This window comes from Azolla caroliniana, unplaced genomic scaffold (assembly GCF_043228905.1).
Source record: "Azolla caroliniana isolate FFs.n. ecotype wild unplaced genomic scaffold, voAzoCaro1.0.p SCAF_10, whole genome shotgun sequence".
Taxonomy (NCBI): domain Eukaryota; kingdom Viridiplantae; phylum Streptophyta; class Polypodiopsida; order Salviniales; family Salviniaceae; genus Azolla; species Azolla caroliniana.
Genome location: NW_028230445.1, coordinates 994,054 through 1,018,552, shown reverse-complemented (window position 1 = coordinate 1,018,552; position 24,499 = coordinate 994,054). Strand labels below are relative to the sequence as shown.

Here is a 24,499-nt window from a genome sequence, read left to right as displayed (position 1 = left end):
ACTCCAATTGCAAATTCTATTACTCATTCTTCACCAAGTTGGAATACTGCAATATTTCATTCTATATTCACCACCATTGCGGCCTGTGGGTTAATAGCCAACATGAACAAATTTATGGTTACCAAGCTCATGCAAGATATCATGAGTCACCCTTGAAAAGGGGAAAAGGAATATGCACCTAAAGAGGATAAAAGCTAATGAGTTAGTTTCTCTCAAATGTTTTTCTTCTCATTATAGACTTGAGCCTCCCTTTCTTTCAACTAAAGTATTAGTTCACACTAATATTTTATTTTAGTTTGAACTCCTTAATTCATGGAAGTGTATTTGTCTTGAAGTGCATCTCTTACTTACTTAATCTATTTAAGTTTATTAAGTGCTTAAGTAATTAACTGAGTGTGGTGACTCATGAGATAGCTGATAGAGGGTTCATCTTGAGTGTTTAAATGAGTCGTAGTAGCTTAAGGGTGACTGACAGTTGCACCTACTAATCTGCTCTTTAACTAGTGATGGAGTAGATGATTGTCACATTGGCAATGAGGCATAATTGTGGCCAATATCAAGGTGAGGGCTTTGATTGCATAGATTGATTCGACACAATTATATTGTGCCTCCATCATACCATACTAATCAAATAAGTACACGACACATTTCTAAAAACTTAAAAGATTCATTTTGTTTACATATATTTCATTGTTTGATTTTATTTAACATATGATTTTCGCAAATGATACAATTCTCCTCACTAAAGGGCCTACTATGGAAGAGAGATTCACCAAAGGACTATATTGAGGTTTTAATATGAAGAAAATTATGATAACGATTTTCGCAAATGATACAATTCTCCTCACTAAAGGGCCTATTATGGAAGAGAGATTCACCAAAGGACTATATTGAGGTTTTAATATGAAGAAAATTATGATAACTCTTTTCTCATTAATAACACTTCTTTTTTTTCCCCCAAAAAAACTCCTTCCATCTCATTAACACTTCTAATTGGCAGTCACACTATTGAGGTTTTAATGTGGAGAAAATTATGATATCTCTTTTCTCATTATCACTTCTAATTGACAATCATACTACTTCTTTTTTTTCCAAAAAAACACTACTACGCATTAGTTAGCAAACAAAATTACATCATAGAACACCCAAAGTTCCTCTCACCAGCCCTCACTCTGGCCTTCCCACCAAAGTGGACATAGTCCCCACCTCATTTTCAACAAACGTATCCAAACAACTCCAATAACCTAATAATTTGAGATTTATAGCACCTAGACGTTGTTGGAAACCGGAAACAGCCATCGGGGTGCTTGGTAGTTCCATTGAGGCCCTGATGATGATCTGCCCACCATAGGAGAATTACCCCATTTCAGCAAGAACTTTGGACAATCATACTACTTGATTATTGTTGCTCCATAATGATCAACATAAATAAATAAAAAATGATGGAAAATCTAAAATGATCTTATTAATAGAATGTTAACTCTTACTAAACCTAAAGAAGACTACGCAATGCAAGCAAGAAGCAACATGACATTAAACAATACAATCTAATATACCATTATTATTAGAGGGGGGAGAAACAATATTGTAATTTGTATGTTAGAGAAAAAAGGATAAAATTAATTGAAACACAATTTTGTGCTACTTTTGTTCTTTGTCTTCTTTGGTAGCGAAATGTATACATATATACATTTCGACTCGAAGTAATAATATATATAGACATGTATCAATAGAGGGAGTTCTATGTCCAAGCACTCAAGCAATTCTTTCTTGCATTTTACTATGAATCCATGTTTCAAACTTGGAAACTATTGACTCTATGATGTTTTTTACTACAACTAAACCATCTAGCCAACAGAATTAGACGCAAGAGAGTTGCACATGAATTCAAAAATCTAACTCAACATGCAATTCTAGTTTCTAATTATATGAAAAGTACGAAAGGAAAAGAAAAGCCTATGGTTCTCTACTTTACTTTCACGCTCAATGAACCTCACAACAATTTAGCTAAATGTGAAAGCAATGGCTATGATTACCTCCTCCCCCTTCTCCCCCAAGCACTTTACCATCACTTTCTTCACTTTATAAAAGCTTATCAAATATCACAATCCTAGTACAAAAAGAGTACCCCTAATCGAGCATAGTCTAATTAGCTCTTTATGAATACTATTCAACGGTAAAAAGTTGATTGTGAAAGATTTTAAATGATTGTTGAAGGTATGCCTAGCAACATCTTGAACTCAAAATAATTTATTGTGTTTTTCAAAAATCTTGATTTATTCCTTAATAATTTATCACCATCCATATTAATCACATTGTCCTCCATTTGCTCTCAACCTACATATCTACCTTAACCCCATCATCTATCTTTTCATAATTCGCATAACCTATCTCCATCCTTTCATGAATCCATTTAATCTCTAAATCCATTTTATAGATTTTGCTTAATAATCCCCATTCTACATATCGGTCGCAATTATACAATTTGATTGTATCACAAACCTAGCCCATACACTCTTTAAATGTCTGAATCCATTTAATAGAATTTGATTAATAATCCCCATTCTACATATCGGTAGCAATTATACAATTTGATGTACCTGGCCCATACACTCTTTGGTGTAAGTAAATAATACAATATAATATTAGGATTACTTTTGAGCACCTTCATATTTTTTATGCTTACATAATACAAGTGAGGTCTTTCAATGTGTGCATGCTCACGAACATTCTATACCATCGGGGGCTTGGACCATGTAGGGAATTTTGCACTCTAGCATTGATGATGTAGGAGAATATTCTATACAAAATTTAAAAACAATGACAATGTTACCATTGACCATAGTACATTCCGCTTTCGACATATTTGTCAATAAACAATGAATGTTGCCTAATGTGTGTAAGAACAAACTCTTATTAGGTGAAGGATAAGACAAGGCTCTTTAACATCTGCATGATCTGCCAACGCACGAGATGAGTATTTTTTTGGTAAAATTTAATGCATCTACGAATCACAACAACAAAATTCTTGAAATGACTTGCTTATAATGGAGGAGAATTACATTTAAAATCTGGAAACTTGGGGGGGGGGGGGGGGGGGGGGGAGGATTAGAAAGTGAAGATACCAAAGGTGAGATAAGCATACAATGTTCGAAACTGCAAAGTAGCTTAGAGTCCAACAACTCATAGGGTTTGGTTCCAACTACACGAGGGGAGCTTGAAAAAAGTTGGCTAAAAAGGTTTTAGGAAGGCCTATACTTAGGAATTGTGACAAGTTCTATTGCGTATAGCATGTATCCGCACATATCAATTGAGTATAAAAGTGAATATTATAATACTTATGACAAGGAGAGGAAAGGTCAAGGACACCATTAAACTTTAATGCTCGAAGGATAAAGTTTGAATTACATGTCTAGATTAAAAGACACTTCGTATTCTCACACTCTCTGTCATTTCACTTTCCTGAAGCAAATGGAAAAATAAGTTGAGGCAAAACCAAAAAGCCATGTCTTTGGGCATAAAGGCTGGTCACGACATCATATATGGTCTTCATGATGGATCTATCTCTATCATGGGCCAGCACGTGTCACCATCATTTAATCACTGCTAGATCCTTGCTCAAAATGTGCACCTTGTCTCTAAGTACCGTGGGACCCAAACGTTGAATGTCTTTGTTCTCTTTGAAATATGAAATTTAAAGATTCCACATAACTAGAATAATGTTAGTCGTGACTCGTGAACATGGCCCTCGCAAAATCCGCTTTATCAATGTTATTCCTTACTATTACGAGGGCTCACTCAAAACTCCTTTCTAAACCCATAGAATTGAAGGCAGCTTCTAGATGAGAATTTTGAAATATCAAAATATATAAGCCAAAAATTATACCAAGTAGAGGAATTTTAGGTTCGCAAAATCAAGAGCAAGGTTTTCCATGAAACCGAGATCTTCTTGGGAAAAACAACTTGTGTGTTGGGAATTATAACAAAATCATCCATTCATTTTGGAAGGGAAACTAAAGTACGCCCTGGAAGTTATGAACTATGATTTTTTTCAATTTCAGTAGAGAATTTTACACTAACTCGTCACATTTGGAAATCTCAACTCATCCCACAAGCATAACATTTGCTTGTAAAACGTAGAAAGCACCACATCTATAAAGACTTTTGAGTATATAAATGTTTGCTTTAAAACTGTAAGTATATAATTAGACATTATTAGTATACACTTTACAAGATTAACGGCAAATTATTTGAACGAAAAACTTTCAACTCTCTAAAGACTTAAGTTTTGCTTTAATACCCTAAACATATAGACTAGCGTGATTAATATAGACTTTTCATTGAACAATAATGTATAACTCGCTCCTCCGCAAGCAAAACATCCATTCTTATACATACAAAGCACCACTTCTATAAAGATTTTTGTGTACATAAATTTTTACTTTAGGGCCCTAAGTATGTAGTTGAATATGATTAATATAGACAAGACAAAACAAGACAAAGGTAAATTAGTGACATTGCTTCTATAAAGACTTTTGAATACATAAATTTTTGCTTTAGGTATATAATTGCATAATTTTTGCTTTTGAGTATAATATAGAATGGGCGAGACAAAGGTAAATCAGTGAAACCATAACCTTTTACTTAACAAAAATGTTTGACTTACCCCCCTCCCCAAGCACCTAAAAAGCATTGCATCTATAACGACTTTTGAGTACATAAATATCTCCTTTAAAACCCTAAGTATATACTGGAATATGATTAATATAGAGTTTATGAGGCAAAGGTAAATTCGAGAAACCAGCTAGTTTTTTACGAGACATTTCTTATTGGATCAATTTGTAGCCAAGTTCATAACACATTAAGGTTTCAAGTTAGACATGGCTAAACCAAATCAAGTATCTAAAGCTTACACTTGGATGCACTACCAATTTTCAAGAAATGCTCCAGCCTTCCGCTCTAGAAGTAACAAAACTTTAGTGCCATGGTAGCAATTACATGCTTTAATCAAAGCCAATTTCTAGGCAATTAAACCAACTCCAATACAATGTGTTTCAATAATACCCATCCATGTGTATCTAGATTGACACATACTAGGGAACAAAATCATCGTGATCATGTTAGGATTGTCATTACCTATATTCCTACATAAAAAGTGTGTGAAACAAGCAACCAAACTATGCAAAGATTGAGAGAACGAGCCATAACACATCAAATATTTTAAAATTTAAATAGTTATACATCGGTATTCCACGAGGAACTAATTGAGTAAAACGAGAGATTGGTAGGAGCAATTCAGACAACAAATTGCTAGACCTAATTAAGCTCACACTAAATAACCTATGAGTTCCAAGTACTAGGGGACATTAAGCCCCACCCTTGGCACATTTACATGGGTATTGATGACCTGCAATAATTATCCGCATTAGCACATACATAAGTTGGTCGTTGTGTGGTCACCGGTAACATTCGGGTTTTAAAAAATTTGCCGAAATACCCCTCGATCTTCATAACATTCACTATTGCTAGGATGAGACAATTGAGCACCCCACCACACTCCATGTTGTTTCAAATAACGCTCTCTCGTAATCATCACATATATGGATGGGGTTTTGTCCGGACGGACACGGTGTGTCCGGACATTGAGCCACCCACGGGGTTTTGACTCTTGAACACACGAATGGAAATGTTTCATCTGGCTAAATTCATAGATTTACGACTCGGATACCCCTCAGAAAAACAATTTAATTACAATGTTGGGGGTCATCAGATTCATGACAACGTGAATTAAAGCTCTTCATGATCCCAGAGTGAGACATTCCATTCGATCTCGCAATCGTTAATCTCGCCGCCGCACAGCGTGACATAATTAGGTGCGACGGGCGCGCTAATGATGTCGTAATGATCTCCATGATCCGTGGTAATCATGCAGCTGTAATGATTGTCATCATCATGGGGCTCCAGCTTGATGGTGTCTCCAATGGGTCCATGGGGAGGGGGGGCAATGGGCGAAGATTCGGCGGAATAGAGCGTGTGCTTGTTGTTGTTGTCGTTGTCGGTATGAGGGGCATTCTTCGTGGTACCGTGGTCGGGCCGTGGCAATGGTGTGGGGGTTTCTAATGTGGCCGGGGCCGGGGCCGGCTTTGACCGGTGGTGGCCACACGATGTGGCGAAGGCCGCAGCGGCCGCGGCCGCGGCCGTCTGGATGTCGCGTGGGGAGAGCGTGAGGGGGCGGGGCAGCGTGTGCGCAATGTCCGGGAAATTGAGCGCGGCGCCCGAGCCCTTCACACTCACGGCACCGACATCATATGCGCGGGCCGCCATCTCGGCGGTCGAGAAGCTGCCCAGCCATATCCGCCGCTTCTTCCTCGGCTCCCGTATCTCCGACACCCACTTCCCCCACCGCCTCTGCCGTATGCCTCGATACACTGGGTGCTTTATCATCGGACCGGCGGTGGCGGCCGGAGCCCTCGTACCTCCCCCCCCTCGACTACTACTACTACGGCCCCCGCCGCCACATTTATATTCCTTATTCCTCTTTATCTCCATGTCATGCTCACTCTCCTCACTATCACTCCTAATTATGCAGCTGCTTATCGTAGCTTCTGGATGATCATCATCCACATTTCTATTTGACTGCTCCCCTTCATTTAACCCTAATCCTGGCCTATTATTATTATTATTATTATTATTATTATTATACTCTTCAGCCTCCCTGTAGTTGTCCACTATATACTCTCGCCCGGCCATATGTAAACGGCTAGTGCCGAATTCATCCATCGACGGTTCCCGCTTCATTGGCGCTAATCCACAGATCGAAAGGATGGAAATCCTTTATGCTCGTTCAATCCAATCCAGGTTTAAGCTCGATCCATCTGGCAGGAATTGGTAATGTAATGATGGACTCATAATGGGCCTGATTGAATCATCGTATGAGGGATTGAGTCATTAACGGAGACAAATAATCAGCAGATTGGATGGAGGAATCATGTCAAAAAGATGTGATAGAATGTGCAGATTTGATGATGAAGTCCTAGGTGGAGGTTGTGGGCAATTTGCTATGTGAGAGTGTGTGTAAAATGGGGGTTGAGGAGGGTGGGGCCTTTATATATATGTATACAGTATATATATATACCTCAAAACTTTATAAAATAAAGAATTGTATTATATGATATTATATTAGGAATTATATCAAATCCAATTAATGTTTGTACTTTTGTTGTTGTGTTGTGTGTGTGTGTGTTTTTCTGAGCTTTTTGTTGGTGAATGATCATGTCAAATGTCACTCTCTCTCTCTCTCTCTCTCTCTCTCTCTCTCTCTCTCTCTCTCTCTCTCTCTCTCCCTTTGAAAAAAGGCACTCGGCTTACACATCGACACGGCTTCGATCATTGGAACACACTTTGGAAGCTATGTATGTATGTATGTTCTCGAAGATCACATAGTCGGCGCCACTAGTTCTCTTTGGGGTTGCTTACAATTGGTCCTCGTATCGACCAGTAACCCATGCGGTGCCACTTCTTGAGCATCCACTTGGTTTGACAATATCGTGGATTCATGGAGTTTTTTTCCTCACCTCTCGATTCTTGTTCTATGGGTGGGATCGTACACGTCATATGTTTCTTTCGTTTTTGTGTGTGTAGCTATTGTCATCAATGTGTAAAAGCCTTGCGAATGGAAATCTTTGCACGTTACATGTTGTGCATGGCCATTAGATAACATGGCATGTTGATGTATCAAAGACTAGAGACTCAGTGACGAATGCTTATGAATAATGAAACGAACCTTAATATAGTGTATGTGTGAGTATGGGATGTAAAGGTAACCTTGAAGATCAAACAAAGCGTTGAGAATATATGTGTGAGTCTTAAGTATAAATATGTTGAAAATGGTTTCCCTAATAACCAATTAATCATAAAATCTACAACTTAAGCACGACCACAGCACTAGGGTATGAATTTGAATTTGTTATTAAGTATCCAAATTGGCAAACCATTGATCTCCATTAAATTTTCACGAGTTATTGGACTTAAACATTCATGATTATTTGATCATTGATTATTTTACGTTAACCATTAACAAGGCTCAATGTTAGTTATCAACTTTACACCACTTATACCAATACATTCATCATTTTGTAGTCATCTTCTGGTGCCATAAACACTCTTATTACAATTGTGCATCACCTTGAAACAATACAATCGACTTTTCATGCATAATTTGCACACTATGCTTTATTGATAAGACTTAAGTTATGTGTAAATACTATATTTTGACTTGCACCATTAAGATAACTAACAAATATTTCAGATTTTGTAACCAAAGAGGGTGACTAAGTGATTACATGTCCGCAATTGGGTCCCATATATAATTTGCATGTCATGCTTAAACTATAATTATTGGGATCATACTCTTCAATGATACAAACTCTACCTGATTTACATGACATTACGAGGATCTAACATGCAATCAACATGGAGGGGACTCACTTTTTTTAGGATATTTTATGATTCCAACATTATATATAAGGTATTTCCATACGGCCCCAAAAAGGTAAAAGTAATGATATTGACTTAATGGATGATTCCTTATCATGCCACATAAACTTTTTTAGTTTTTATATTGAGGATGCTCATTTGTTGGGATTTTAACTACTACACGACAAGAATATATTTTTGTTGAACCTCACGATGGCACAATGTCTTTCTCTTGTGGGGAGGTCTTACTGAGGTCATGCATAGCTTCTTCCCATGATGGGCTACATTCTTTGAGTCACATAACTATGGGCCTATTTGAATAGCAAATATATGCCATAATAAAAACATAAAATTAGAAGAAGCAATTCCATTGTTTCAATGAAAAAGTGCATCTATGATAAACTATTTCTTCGAGGCTATCATTTTCTTTGACTAGATCCTCCAACCTTTTAAGAAAATTTCTATTAGGGAACTAAGTACTTCAAGATTACAACACAAAGCCTCAATTACCATAGTTGCAGCCTAGGTCGCACCATCACTTTCATTCGTTTGCTTCATCTTCAATCATTCTTTCTATTTGCAACATTTTAAGGTGTTGGCCTCACCAACACATTTTTTGTAATGGTATGATTTGATTAGAAATTTATGCCTAAATTTTGGAAGGGAGGCACTCAAGACCAATATGGGGATATGCTAGGTTGGTGTTGCTCCATAGTCGCCATCCAATGCACTAGAGGTGTAAGAGTCAAACTAAATATTGAAAGAAAACATCAATATTTATAGACCAAAGAAAGGAAAGAGGTGTGACAAACCACCCAATCACCCCTTACCGACGGCGTGAGATGAACCTAAGCCTCCTCAATGTCCCATACCATCAAGTAAGTGTTGATACAAGTTGTACCTTGGTTTCCGTGAGGATCACACTTGCTTAGTTAACAAGAGTCATATCCACACTCACATAATCCCAACATAAGCCACACCTCCCTCAATAAGAAGGTAGCTAGCCTTGGCCGCAAAAACCCTTGGCCTTAGTTTGTTCACACACTTGACTACTCCATATGAAGTGGTAAAGTGATAACATACATAATAGTTATCTCGCACAATAGCTTTGTAATTGAATTCATGCCCAAATTTCTTTCAAAATTAACCCGCATGTACTCATCATAAGATTACGGAAACATATATAAAATATATCTCATGATCAATTATGGTTATGCACGTAACAAAAAGAATCTTGATTATTGATTTAAGACAATCAACCACAACATTCGAAGCACGACCGAAGTATTTGGTGCAGTTTTGTCTAATGGAAAGGCATTCAAAGGATGGAGATATGGCATTACCTTCTCAATATACATTAAATGCTTGATCACGATCTCAACATCCATCCAGTAATTTTTAACTTGAAATGATTGAATTTACTCAACAAACTTTGAGAAACATAGACCATCATGACATCTACATTCACAAACACCAACAAATATGTTTTTAGGCTTGGTTCATGGTAGTTGTGCTCACTTATCCATATAGTTTGTATCCATTCCCTCCACTTGGTACTTACATTTGTTGCTTTATGCTCTAGTCATTGTCAAGGTATACATTAAACGTACCCCATTGGTGGACAATAAGAAAGATCATAAAACGCCTAGTATGGGCATTATGCTGGAGATCATAATGTTTGAAGTGCTTTAACATGTTAGAATGCCATGAAAACGGATACAAACATAAAAGTTAAACACTATGCTTGAATTATCTTGACTCTATGTTTAGCTTACCCATGTGTCATTCACACAATAAATTGCACAAGGCCTTGATGCATACTTGTTTTAAAGGAGATGCTTTCAATTATCAAATATATTTTGGCGAATATGTTGTCTCAATTGCTTATTCGTTTGTTGTGTGATTACCATGGACCAATTAGAGGACAAAGGAAATGAAAGGAAGAGCAAGAGGTAAGCAGGACATAATGAGGAAGATGTGATTCGAGTTAAAGGAATTATGACCTTCAATACTACATGCAAAAAGTACATTAGAGCATACGGAGTGAGGTCAAAGCTATGGAATCTAGCCTTGAGAAGCTTTTCTTTTTTTGGGGGGGAGGGGTGTTGTTAGATGAATGAGTATAAATAATGTAACTTTTAAATGCACATATCCACTCCATCCATATGGTAAACTATGAAAAGGGTTTGATCTAGCTACCAGCACGGAAACATAGATGGAAGGAGTGCAGAAGATGGTATCATGGTGGGAACTTATAGATTTGGATGACAAATTATAACAAAAGTGATGTTCCTAGTTACAATATGTTTTAACGCATTAACTATCTCACCTGCTTCTACCCTCGTCTTCTTCTTTTTCCACTTTCTTCCCTCAAGCCTCACACTCCACATGTTGTCCTTTGTACTTTGCCTTTTGTCCCCCTTGTTCCATGGCTTTAACGTTTATTGTTAATGTAAGAATTTAGAAAGACCTTCCGAGTTCCAACATCAAAGCCACTTTACGCCTACAGTTATATCCTTCCACATTCAATATTATTGTCCACATGGGTAATTCCAACATGTTTGCACCATCACATTATGCCATCCTTCGTGTCAACATCAATGTCATATTTTGGTTATCCTCATCCTTCGATGTTTTTGTCAATTCACCTTTCCTAGTTCACATGTTTCCCAAGGAGACAAACTTACCCTTACTAAGGCCAGCTCGCAAGACTTTTATTTTAAACATATGGTTCTTGTTCTTTACGTGTTGGTTGTTTCCTCCTTCGTTGATGTGAAATCAAAGAAAAAAGTGGGTTCAACACGCCTTCGTTTGGAAAAGAATGGAGAATTTTGGATCGAAAGTTTTATCTGCAAATACATTAATTATTATATACTTTTAGGAACTTGACTAGTTAAGGGTCAATCAATGGACGACACATTGGTGTCTATACCTATCCAATATCCAAACTTTCCACGAGTGAACGTGATGAATCAAGATTATATCCCTACGTAATTGCAAGTATAAATTTGTCATTGCATCATGGTTCTTTGATAGAAGAAAATGTGAAGTGTATATTTTTCACTATGCTTAACAATCATATTCTTGAGAATCATTTTAATTGTAGTTAAAAACTATGATATGTACACATGTGCCTTTCATCAAAATGATTATCATCTTTGCATATCACCTTTTTATGCCATGCAAAGTTTCTAACAAAGGTGAAAGTTTTGGCACATGGCGCATGGCCCATGGCTTAGATCCTTTGGTGATTCAGAGATAAAAATGTGGTGTATATTTTTCTCTATACTTAATGTTCTTATGCTTGAGAATCATTGTGATACGTACACATGTGCCTTCGATGAAAATGATTATCATCTTTCCAAACTAGCATTTTATGTCAATAAAATTGACTAGAAAAGGTGGAAATTTTGGCACTTGGCACACATGCGCCTTCCATGAAAATGATTATCATCATTCCAACCTAGCAGTTTATGTCAATAAAATTTACTAAAAAAAGTGGAAATTTTGACACTTGGCCCATGGCTCATATCCTTTGGTGATGAAGAGTCAAAAATACTTTCATGTTTATGTGATGAGGGATTCATACAAGGGCAGATCAAAGCATAGAGAAAATAATAAAAGGTGTAAACCATTGCATCTAAGAGGAGTGTGAATAATAAACAAAACACTTAACATTAAAAATATTCATTACAAGGCAAAGATTCCCTATGAATTAGTAAGATATAAGAGAGTAAATACATTTTCACATAAGTCCACAAATGCTTTTGGAGATGTTTATTGATTTTCATCTTTGCTAAAACATGGTAGATTAGATTATAGAATGCGCAATTTAGAGTACAAAGCTTTCCAAGTATGGTAGCTTTCTATTGATTATACCTTTGTAATTTGATTCATTGTGATTTCTATATTATATTTGTGATTATAGGCTCTTTCATGAGCATTGACCTAAAACTTCTAAAATGTAGTAAGTGTATGAAGAAGAAAAGCAACTAAAAGTTTGCAATTCTTTAACATGAATTGTCTGGCTTGGAAGAAAAGATCAAGGAGAGGTACAAAGTTGCAACGTTCCCTCCTATTTTCCTTGTACAAAGAGTTTTAAAATGTTCATTTAATGCTATGACATACACAATAAATAAATATATGTTAGAAATCATTGCATGAATATGGAATGAAAATATAAATTTCTAATCCTCCTTGGCGTGGCATGTGAGGAGGGATGGGTTTGATTGATCCCCTCTCACAGTCCAAAGCATTACTCACCAAATTTGTGTTGTGGGGACTCCAACCAAGGGATGACTGTTGGAAAATGCTACTAAAACTACGATTCACTTACTTTAAGCCACAAATAGGGGCTAATTGGGCCCCTTAGACGGTATGAATTCTAAACATGTATCTCCAACCAAGGTTCTCATGCTAATTGGAGGATAGATTTAGTGCATCCATGTGGAAGGTGTGGTGTGACATAAGACGTTGGCTCAATCAAAGCACCTTGTAGAACCCATGTATTCGAGATGAATTCGGACTAATTGGATCAAGTAAGGGGTTGTCATGGGGAAGCATTGTAGAAGGTTTGGCAAAGAGTATAGAATGTTGGAGGCGGTTTATGTCACTACCATTACAAGATCAAGCCAACATACTCCATGAAATTTGGGGTAGATGAACTATGAGATCTAAAATTATGAACTCTCTATTGCGTAGGGAAGTTGCTAGTTCAAGGACAGCAATGGAGAAGTGGATAGGCAACGAGAAAGATGGTTCTTCGATTCTAAGAGGTAGGGAAACACCATATAGGATCCAAGGCCACGAGCTGCGAGACAATGAGGAACCAACAACATTGAACATGACAATTCGAATGCTCGCGTATATAGGCTATAAGTGGATTGTGGGTCCCGATTTGATCAAAGTAGAACCAGAATAGCATATATGCGCGCATGAAAACACATGGCTAAGTAAGGTCACCTGGGACCCTTTGCAATGGACGTGGTGCAATCCTTATGCGGGCTAAGGAAGCAAAACCATCCCCTTCTTCCAATTCATTATTAGATTGGGTCGCCACATCCTAGCTGCTCAAACCGATAAAGAACCGGCTACTTTAAAGATATGGCACACATATCATGTTCCCCATACAATTATTACCAAGTTTTGGCAACAATGATGGAAACAACAACAATGTAGGCGAATTACCACGTGGTAATGACTATTAACACATAGGTCACTGCCGATTAGAGTGTGGAAACGTGGGATGCTTAGCTCTCCTAATTGTGTAGCATGCTCCAATGCAATGGTAAGAATCAAACCTGACATGCTCTGTAGGACTTACCCATATGCCCATCAAATATGGCAGGGGGTTGGCCAACTATTGCAATTATACTATGTGCAAGCCACAATCAAGTGGGGGGATGTATGCTGGTTATCATGGCAAGCCCCAATTGACAAATAGGAACACTAGGAGGATGGGATGGTGTTGGTGATAAAGGCACAAAAGATCTTGTTTTCCATCATCGACAATATCTAATCAACTCCCATCAATGCCAAAGCTCAAGTCATGCTGGAATTGGTCAAGCCAATAACACTATGGATTCTTTGGAAACAATGTTGTAGGGGGGTCTTCTCCAATCAAACCATGCATCAAGCGATGTTTTTGTAGGCGATATGAAGTGACGTTGTAACCACGCTAAAGAGCTAATACGATTGCATCACGAGCGGATCCGATGGAGATGGAAGACAACGATTAGCGTTCATCCAACAATGGTCGCCCTCTCCCTTTCTTGAGTAAGTGGGCCTCCATATAAGATAGAACTATCACATCCCTACCGGGATTTATTAATAGCATTCTTAGTTGTAAAATTTTATAACTAATGGAAGGAGTTTTGTTTTTGGAAAAAATAAAACTCCTAATCCACATCTTGAGCGGCACTAGTCATTGAACATCTGCATGCTTTAAAAACTTTTCTATGTAAACTTTATGTAGCTTAACTTTACTATAGTAGACATCATTAAATTGCCAAGGCCCAAAACCATGAAAATGGACTAGAGCACCTATATTGTTTTATTCTTTCCATAAATAAACAATACATTGAAACTATGTCAATGCCATTATTTTATAATCTTATAGTTTTTGAATTAATGAATTGCAAATAGTCATGTTGTACAATACAAATTACAAACAATTAAGAGAATTGCTTGTTGAATGCTAGTGTTTGATATTGTTCAAGGTCATTCTTGGATGATATTATAGGATGCAATGAGAGATGATCATCTTAAACCATTTTTCCATTATAATTGTGTGATGTTTGAAAGTTTTTCTTAGTGATTCCCCCTAAATCATTCTAATAAAATTGCTATATTTTGAGAAATATCTATTCAACAAATAAGTTTGATAAACACAGAAAACAAAATGTGGATGTTTAGTAATGTCATAATGTCAAACTTTCAGAATACGTATGTGTCAAAAACATGTAAAACAAAGTCAATATCCTTATAACCTATGAAGTCTGTGAATTGAAGTTTTAGTTAAAACATCAAACAACTATATATTATTTATTTAGGTTAATGTTGGTGATCTACTTTGCTATGGACAACCTAACATAGAGAGATAAAGAAACATAGCCCGCCAACCCAAAACATAGAAAACAATTATTTGAACGAGACATGTCAAAAACAACATTAGTATTTGGTATCACATTCTTGTTTTCAAAGCTAGTTATTAGCAATGAATCATGGTTTCAAGGCTTTGAAACAATAATTAAATGTGATAATAAGTATCAATTTCCTGTTTACAAGCACAAGAAACAAAATTCCCACAACCAAACATGTCGATGCATTAAATAAAATGGGCATTTTCCCATGTGGAAGAATACCTGTAACTTGTTGTATTGAAAGAAGATGAAACTTAGATATGAGGTGAATTTATATACACAATAGCACAAAATAAGTCAACTTGAACATTCTCATCATTTTTATATCTCCATGAACTTTGTCTCAAGATCAAGCATAACTTGAGTAATAAAGTAGATATAATGAATGCATCATACCATTTTTCAAACAGTTTTACATTAAAATGCCCCCAACTATATAAGTCTCAAGGAAGGGCTGGCCACTTTGGAAACTATTGACAAACTAGACAAATAACTCAACAATACTAGGACACTCTCCAAGAGTTCCATATTCTGAAACCACACCCGCTTCGTCTAGATGTCTTTGTCAGACAAGATTGTTGGATTTTGGGAAGCCAACTCTTTGAGCACTCAAGATGCTACAAGAATACTATAGGAAGTAATATCAAACAATGGTCAAGATCACACAAGCTATACACAACACTAAAAGATGGAAGGCCATTAAGAATCACTACACTATGCCAAATATGTAAGCTTCATTATTCATGATAGTAGGTACAATACAAAGTACAAGAGTTGTCTCTCTAGCTCGGTTCACCATAGGCCTATATACAACCATCTACCACCAAAGGACAATATACATGGTCAAGGGTTTACATAATTTATCCACATACATCTACCGCTGTGGACAAAGGCACCATCTACACTTGTCTAGTGTAAGGATTTATATTCCGGTGATGAAGGAACCCCATATACCCCTTGTTGGACATTTATCATGATCCTTCAGCTACCATCCTCAATCAATGATTCACGATTTGTGTTTGCTTGCTTTGGTTGATCCTACATTTGTGATAATCGATTAATTAAATGTGATAACGTAGGTTAATCTTATTGGTTAATGCATTCTTTATTACTCTTAATTCCATGTGAGAGCGAGATTAGGGAGAGATGGTTCATTGTGTGAACTAGTTAATTCATTCTACCGATATGCTCGAGAGTGGTTGATACCTTATCTTACTTGTTGCACCAACAAGGGTGGTAACCTACTTCTTTTAATGCTCCAAGCGATAAGTAATGTTTCTAATAGGATTTTGCCTTCTTCGTTTAATTCAAACCATGCATGGTACGGGGTATTCTCTTCTTTTAATGTCTTGATTGGAGCAAGAGCTTATATATCTAATGAATCCTTCTTAGCATATATAATAGTTTTGGAGGGAAAATTGCAATGGGTCTCTATGGAGGATGACCTTCTCAAATTAGTGGAGTGGAATCCTATTAGGGTGGTTGCAAAAACAGGGAAAGTATGTATTATTGATCCCCATCCTGAAAAAGTAAACCCTTTCTGGGATATTTGGGTTTGTGATTGTAAGCCCTTATTGGAGTTAGAGTGGGATCCGGTGGAATGGTGGTGGAGAGATGCTAATGGTAAGATGGTTTCTTTCTTTGACTACTTGGTAAAATTAGGTAGGGAATTCCAACGAAGGAGGAATCCAGATATGCCGGTTGCAGCTAAGGTATGGTTAAATAATAATAGTCCTATGCATTCAATATTGGCATTTTGGAAATGGTTGTGGGCTCTACAGATTCCTCGCAAAATCATCATTTAGATGGTTATGTGTCCACTATGCACTTCCAGTCTTGGAATGGATGCATAGGGAAGAGGGAACCAAAACTTGCTCTTTTTGTGGATCAATGCAACATGTCTGATGGAACTATATAGCCACATGTTCTGTTTGGAAACGTATGTTGCGCCTCATTGATGTTGCATATGGACCTAAGCATAATTATGAAAGGGAAAAGATATTATTTACCCTTCAAACTAGGGGAAGGCAAGTTAAGGACATACCATACTCAAGCTCAAATCGGTTGAATGTGGATGCCACAATATGGGCTACGATATCATCGGTGGTTCTATGGAATATTTGGATAGATCAATGCAAAAATGTGTTTCAGCAAATAACACAAAATCTTGTTCATTGTGTGAAGGAAATTTGGTTGATGCTTATCTCAATTTTAAAAGGTCAATATGACTCCTTCATAGGTAATGAAGATATGATTTTTATGAAACAACAATCCTTTAAAGGCAAATGAAAGGATTTGTTAGTTTTTGTGGAGAGAAATGACAAAATGGATTGGCAATATGTACCCTCCAATGGTTGTTTCCTCCATAGGTGGACGTTGGTGTTAATTATGACATAATGGGGGATATCTTACCCGCCACTACATTGTATCATTATATGTCTTGTATATGCTTTTTGGATTGGTAATGGAAACTATGGTGTAGTTTGAAAAAGAAAAAACGAAAAAAAAAGGGTGGTAACCTACTTTGATCCATCAAACAAGAACCAATTAGATATACTATTGTTGTAGGTTAAGTAGGCATGACCATCAATAAAACATAACATCAACATATGATTAAACCTATGCACTCATGCTTAACCTAGGTACAAGAAACGACTATTGTGATACACTAATGAGATTTGCTAAAACATTGTCTTATGGGTTGCCCACGATATCAATTACTCATGGAGATCATGCTAGCACCAATGTTAGGTGGAGGAATCACCTACACATGGGATGTTGCCAAATAGAGATAGTATTGAAGCGTGTGTTGTTTGAGGTGTTATTGAACACATGTCCAATATCCAACTATGAATTATAGAGTAGCATGTGGATAAACTTAGCGGGAGTTGATTTCAAACTAAACACCTGATAATTCTCTATGTTAAGACACCATGCTCCTTTACACACTCCATCAATGTGAGGTCTTTCCACAACCCGATGCAACCACAATAGATAGGTAAGGAGAAAAACTAAACCTGCAAAGATTCCCTTGCGAGGATCAACAAAAGAAGTCCCATTCAGATGGTTTCATTGCCTAGACAAGAAGTGAAGAAATGTACATCAACTACTAGAAGTGACTTGGGTGGAACCACCAACATTGAAATCAAGTGCCACATGTCTTTCTGGAGGGGAAGCTTGACAGGGCCTAAGTGCACATTATGAAAGTTCAAGGTGAGGACGACTATGGGCTACCTACGAACGACTATTAAATGAATGGTCCTCCGAGAAAGGATCTCTAGTCATCGTGTATGAAACGAGGTATCGACATTTTAAAGGTTGGAGGCCAAAACTGAGTCTAGTCAGAGTCGACTTTTTCCGATTGAGGTTCGCGATGTTCTGGTCAATGACCAAAAAATGCTTTTTGATGAGGACTGTGATAGTCGGGTCAATGATTGGAAAATGCATTCCTATGAAAACTGCGATATTCGGGTCGATGACCGGAAAATTCATTCCGATGAGGACCACGATATTCTGGTCAATGACCGGAAAATGCATTCCCATCGAGGACTGCGAGATTCTGGTCAATGACTGAAAAATGCATTCTGGTTGAGGACCGCAATATTCTGGTCAATGACCGGATAATCCATGTGTGTGGATGATGAATCGTTGGACAATGCCTAGTTATGGAGAGCTCATTCCTTCCATGGCAAGCTTTTGCATCATGTGGATCGTTTGAGCTGTAATTCTCTTCATCCTTCTGGTTTCTGTTTAGGGTAGGGTTGGGGTCCGTTCGATGATGAATCATTGGTCAAATCCAAGTTATGGAAAGGCCATTCATTTCCATGGCAGGCTTTTGCATCAAGTGGATCGTTTGAGCTATAATTCCCTTCATCCTTTTAGTTGCTGATTAGGGTTAGGGTTATGGTTATGGTTAGGGTTTAGGACTGATAGGCTGCATTCAGATGATGGCCTCATCGCCAGAGAAAACATGGTGTTCGCAATGGCACCATCCACAAGGCGTCGAAGTAAGTGTTATTCTTCCTCCTCCTCCTCCTCCCCTCTTTCATAGATCACCACCTTTCGATTCTCGTTCGATCAGAGAGGATCTATGTTTCGTGAAAGATTCTGCACTTATGCTTCAAAATGACATGAATCATCAAGATATGAAAGTTCCTTTGCGTCTAACTCACAAAGACATGAATCATCGTGACATGGATCATATCAAAATGATTCAGGAAACACTTGGAACGGAAGATTATCTTCTCTTTCCTCAAACTCTAGAACTTCTGCACGTCTTTCAAGCATGCAAAAGATTGAAAAGCCATGGTTTTGCTCACCAATTACATGCATTATTGTGCCGAAATGGTCTCAATATACATCCGGTTGTGGCAAACGAACTCATCATTATTTTGGTTGAAATTGGAGACATTAACAATGCTCGATGTGTTTTTGATAGATTGTTATATAGAGATGAATGCCTGTGGAACACTCTTATCACTGGATATATCAGTGGTGGTGACATTCGTTCTGCTTTTATGGTGTATGAGAGGATGCAAGAGGATGCGTCGGTTTGCCCTAATGCATACACATTTGTTGCATTGCTCAAAGCATGCACTAAGGTAGAAGACATAAAACGAGGAATTGAAATTCACCATCAAATCTCCAAGAAGGTTTTCTTACAAAGTGACCCTTTCATTGGAAGCACTTTGGTGGATATGTATATGAAATGTGGCTCAATTGCAAAAGCACAAGAAGTATTTGATAACCTTAAGGTCAGAGATGTGGTCACATGGACTGCACTTATTTCAGGTTATGCTGACTATGGACCTTCTCAGAAAGCATTAGATTATCTTGCACAGATGCAGCTTGAAGGTGTGTCTCCGAATGCTTCCAGCTTTGCGTGTACCTTGAAAGCTTGTGGTAGCATAGGAGATATGGTGAAGGGTCAAGAAATACATGCTGCGGTTGTAAATCATGGACTGGAGATGGATCTTTCTGTTGCCAGCTGTTTGCTAGATCTCTATGAGAAATGTGGATCCATTTCAACATCAAAAGAGATATTTGATAAGCTTCCCAAAAGAGATATTGTTTTATGGACTTCCCTTATGGTAGGATATGTGAAACATGGCTATTATGAGGAAGCATTAACGTATTTCTACAACATGAAATCAGAAGGCTTTTCTCCCAACTGTGCTACATTTGTTTGCATTTTGAAAGCTTGGAGTAGCATAGGTGATGCCGAGAAAGGCCGAGAAATTCATTCTGAGATTGTTAGAACAGGTTTGGAAAGAGATCTGCGTGTTGGAAATACCTTGGTTGATATGTATGCTAAATGTGGTTTTCTTTCTGAAGCTCGAGAAATGTTTAATAAGCTTCAAGACCGTGATGCAATATCGTGGAACACACTTATCATGGCTTATCAGGAAGAAGGATGTAACAAAGAAGCATCAGATTGTTTCAAACAAATGCAAGCAGAGGGAATTTGTCCGAACACAACTACATATATTGCCAGGTTAAAAGCCTCGTGTAATATAGAGTTAATCTCTAATGGAATAGAAATGCACGCAGCATTGGCAAAAGAATTATTGCTCGAGAGAGAGCTTGTTGGTAATGCATTAATCGATATTTATGCCAAGTGTGGCTTACTCTCTCGTGCAAAAGAAGTATTTGACACATTTTCTGTTCGTAATGTCATTTCATGGACTGCAATAATCGATGGATATTGTGAATCTGGACATGCAAAGCAAGCACTGGTTTATTATGAGAAGATGCAACATGAGGGCATCTCACCAAATTCGGGGACATTTGTTTGTAGCTTGAAAGCTTGTGCTGACATAGAAGCAATATCCAAAGGTATAGAAATGCACAGTAAAGTAACATCCATGGGATTTCTAGGAGACATTGGCGTTAACAATGCTTTAGTTGACATGTATGCAAAATGTGGTTATCTCATGGAAGCACAGGATGTACACGACAAGGTTTGTGTGCAAGATGTATTCTCATGGACTGCGCTTATTTCAGGATATGCTAATTGGGGATATGCTGAGGAAGCAATCCGATGTTTTGAAGAGATGCAAGCCAGGGGCATCTCTCCAAATGCTGTGACTTTTATTTGCATTCTGAAAGCTTATGGTATTTTAGTAGCTACAAGCAAAGTAGAAGAGTTGTACACTGAGATTTGTAGAGTGGGATGGTTAGAAAGCGACCACAGAATTGGTAATGCATTGGTTGGTGTGTTCATCAAATGTGGTGCATTGGAGAAAGCAAAAGAAGTTTTTCATAGACTTTCAATTCGAGATGTTGTTTCATGGACTACATTAATTACAGGATTTGTAGAAAATGGACTTTATGAGGAGGCCCTAAAATGCTATGAAACAATGCGGGTTGAGAATGTCAGTCCGAATGTTATTACATTTATTTTTGCTTTAAAAGCCTGTGGCAGCTTAGGTGCCAGTTATAAGGGCAAATATTTACACAAAGAAATTGCCAGATTGGGGTTTGACAAGGATGTTCTTGTTGGCAGCAGCTTGGTTGATATGTATGCAAAATATGGATTGCTTATGAAGGCAGAAGAGGTGTTCAATAGGCTCACTGTTAAAGATATTTTTTCATGGAATGCACTGATTGGAGGATATGCCCAGCTTGGACAGTGCGAAACTGTCTTCTTAATCTTTCGTAACATGATACAACAAGGGGTAGAACCTAATCTAATTACTTTCCTCAATGTCTTAAATGCATGCAACCATGCAGGTCTATTGCAGGAGGGGCAGGCTTACTATGAGGCCATGAATAATGAACATGGCCTTGTTCCTGCTCTAGAGCACAATATATGTGTGATTGATCTATTTTCTCGTGCTGGTCAGCTAGATAAAGCAATGGCAATCGTCAAGAAAAATTCTGATAACCCTAGTCTTATAATATGGCATACAGTATTGAGTGCTTGTAAAAAATGGGGCAATTTGGAGCTTGCAAGGGAGGTTTTTGAACATTTAATAGAGTGGAACCTAAGTGATTCTTCAGCTTATGTTTGTATGTCAAATATCTATGCCAATGCTAGCATATAGGAGGTAGCAAGGTGTTAATGGCATGCATTCCGCAATGGCCTTTAACATTATTACAGTAAATGACCTCTAATCTGCAGCCTAATGATTGAATATTTACACAATGGTTTCTGTACATACTCATTCAGTATCCATCGAAATATTGATGTCGTCATGTCCACTGGAATGATGTAGAACCATTTCTATTTTTGAGGGCAGACATATGATCAACAGAAAAAATGTATAAGGGGCAGTTTCAACTTCAAGAAACAACAAAATTGATTCAATGCAACTACCATGCAAGGAATCTAAAGCTGATGCATCTGCTATGCATAGTGGAGTCCTACGTGGTGCCCAATATTGAAAAGTTGAGGATTGCATAAGCAGTTACAAACCTAATGATTGAACATTTAGATGCAATGGATTCTGTACATGCATTTAGTGGTATCCATGGAACATCCATGGGAAAATTGATGTTACCATCTGCATTCAAATGATGTCGAAATATTTCTGTTTTTTAAGGCAGATTCAACCAAGGACTCATGCTTGACAGAAATAATTAGAAGTGATAGTCTCAATCTCAGGAAACAACAAAAGCAGTTCTGATTCAAATACCATGCAAGGAATCTAAACTAATTCTGATTCAATTACCATGCAAGGAACCTAAACTGATTCTGATGCATCTACTACGCATGGTGGAGTCCTACACGGTGCCCAAAATTGAAAACATGAAGATTCCATAATAAGCATGATCGAGCTCAACATTTAATGAAGTTATTCAGCTATATACACCTCCAAATCATGGGGATGCAATCACTGGGATACAGGTAAGATACTAGCATTTACTTTTAGATCTGAGCACGCAAAACATTTATAAGCATGCTTTTTCTTGTTCCAGTATACTTGATGTTTCCTTGGCTTCAGAAATCTGACAAGATCAATATTATACAATAAAGAAATTATCATTGAGATGGCATTTCATCACCCATTTTGCATATCTCAGTGTAGAATAATGAGTTGTGATATTCAATAGTACCTGCTCAGTTGCTTGCCGTTGTGCTGTAAATTGTTTTCTCATTTCTTGAAAATGTTCTAATTCAGCTGCCTTTACAGTGTGCAGGAACTTGATTACACTGCAGTTCAGAATCCCGAAATTCCAGACAGGCAGGGAATATTCCTACAGTGGTTAGCAAAGATGGGCTTAATGCAGGACAGCCAGTGTGATGAACTCACTTTGCAACATTTCTTAACAGCTATGCTATGTCTAAGGTGTATGTTTGTGCTCTCACTATGCCAACAAATCATTAAAGATCCAAAGCCAGAGTTCATGGGATGGAGCCCATTGTGTCAAAGCTCACTGTCATTAAAGGTTTTCCTATTTGACACAAATAAACAAGCTAGAAGAGGAGAACAGTCAGCTTAAAAATCTGCTCATTGAATCCAAAAAAATAGATTGTTTTCCAGTGAAAACATGCAGGACTTGGTTTGAGAAGTGCAAGAGCGAGAATCCATGGAGGTAAGGCCAATCTCATTTGAAAATAAGGAAGAACTGAAGCAAGATTGCACTGAATATATCATGTTGACTAATGAAGTTTCTCAAAAAAATGGACATTATGATGAGAGACTTGTTTCAAGGTTCCAGCTTCATTTTCAGATCCCCAATGGAAGTGTCCAACTCCATTATCAACTTCACATGAAAGAATTAGAAGAAAACAAAGTTTTAAAAGGATCTGGAAAGCTTGTTGTTGTAGGATTGCGCAAATGCAAATGCAAATCGAGGGGTTGTGGCATAAATGTTTTAAATTTATGGGTTTTATAAAAGAATGTATTATTCTCAATGTAAAGTTTGTCAAAGAAGAATTTAATAAGATTACGAATTGCAGATTTCAAAATTGTCGTCTCTAATCTGGAATACAAACTATCTCTTATTTTGTCATGTAGGAAAACGTGTTATTTGTCGAGATTAATTTTATAAATTTTTTTGACTCATGTTATTTGAAAGCTGTTATATAAAGGGCAGTGGCCCAATAGTGGAAAATGAATATTTTGTCAGAATGTATATATACATATATATTATTACAGAGTTTTAAGGTTAGATCCATAGATTCTCTCACATAAGACGTGGAGCATGATCATAAACTGGAATTAAATTTAAAGGAACTTTAATGTTACTTTTGCAAAGAGAGAGGTGATGACGATAAGCAACATCATTGACCCCCATGGGACCAGCAATTACCGCAAAGCACTCTTCTCATCTATGTAGATGGGAGAAAATGATAGAACAAGGAGAAGCAAATTTTGACATGAAAAACCAAGCTTGTTTCCAAATTTTATTGTTTTTGACCGATTGACAAATTTGAT

The 24,499-nt window shown here is 37.3% G+C and overlaps 2 protein-coding genes across 2 annotated transcripts; both read left to right on the top strand.

The window, feature by feature from the left end:
• The first annotated feature begins 18,736 nt into the window (after positions 1-18,736).
• Positions 18,737-22,203, top strand: LOC147858604 (pentatricopeptide repeat-containing protein At3g53360, mitochondrial-like). The gene is made up of 2 exons (XM_087325617.1): positions 18,737-18,876; positions 19,016-22,203. Exon 2 carries the CDS (start codon positions 19,061-19,063, stop codon positions 22,160-22,162), a length of 3,102 nt encoding a protein of 1,033 aa, XP_087181743.1. The 5' UTR covers positions 18,737-18,876; positions 19,016-19,060; the 3' UTR covers positions 22,163-22,203.
• A 674-nt stretch (positions 22,204-22,877) lies between these two features.
• Positions 22,878-24,030, top strand: LOC147858603 (uncharacterized). The gene is made up of 2 exons (XM_087325619.1): positions 22,878-22,965; positions 23,252-24,030. Exons 1-2 carry the CDS (start codon positions 22,907-22,909, stop codon positions 23,559-23,561), a joined length of 369 nt encoding a protein of 122 aa, XP_087181745.1. The 5' UTR covers positions 22,878-22,906; the 3' UTR covers positions 23,562-24,030.
• Positions 24,031-24,499: the final 469 nt, after the last annotated feature.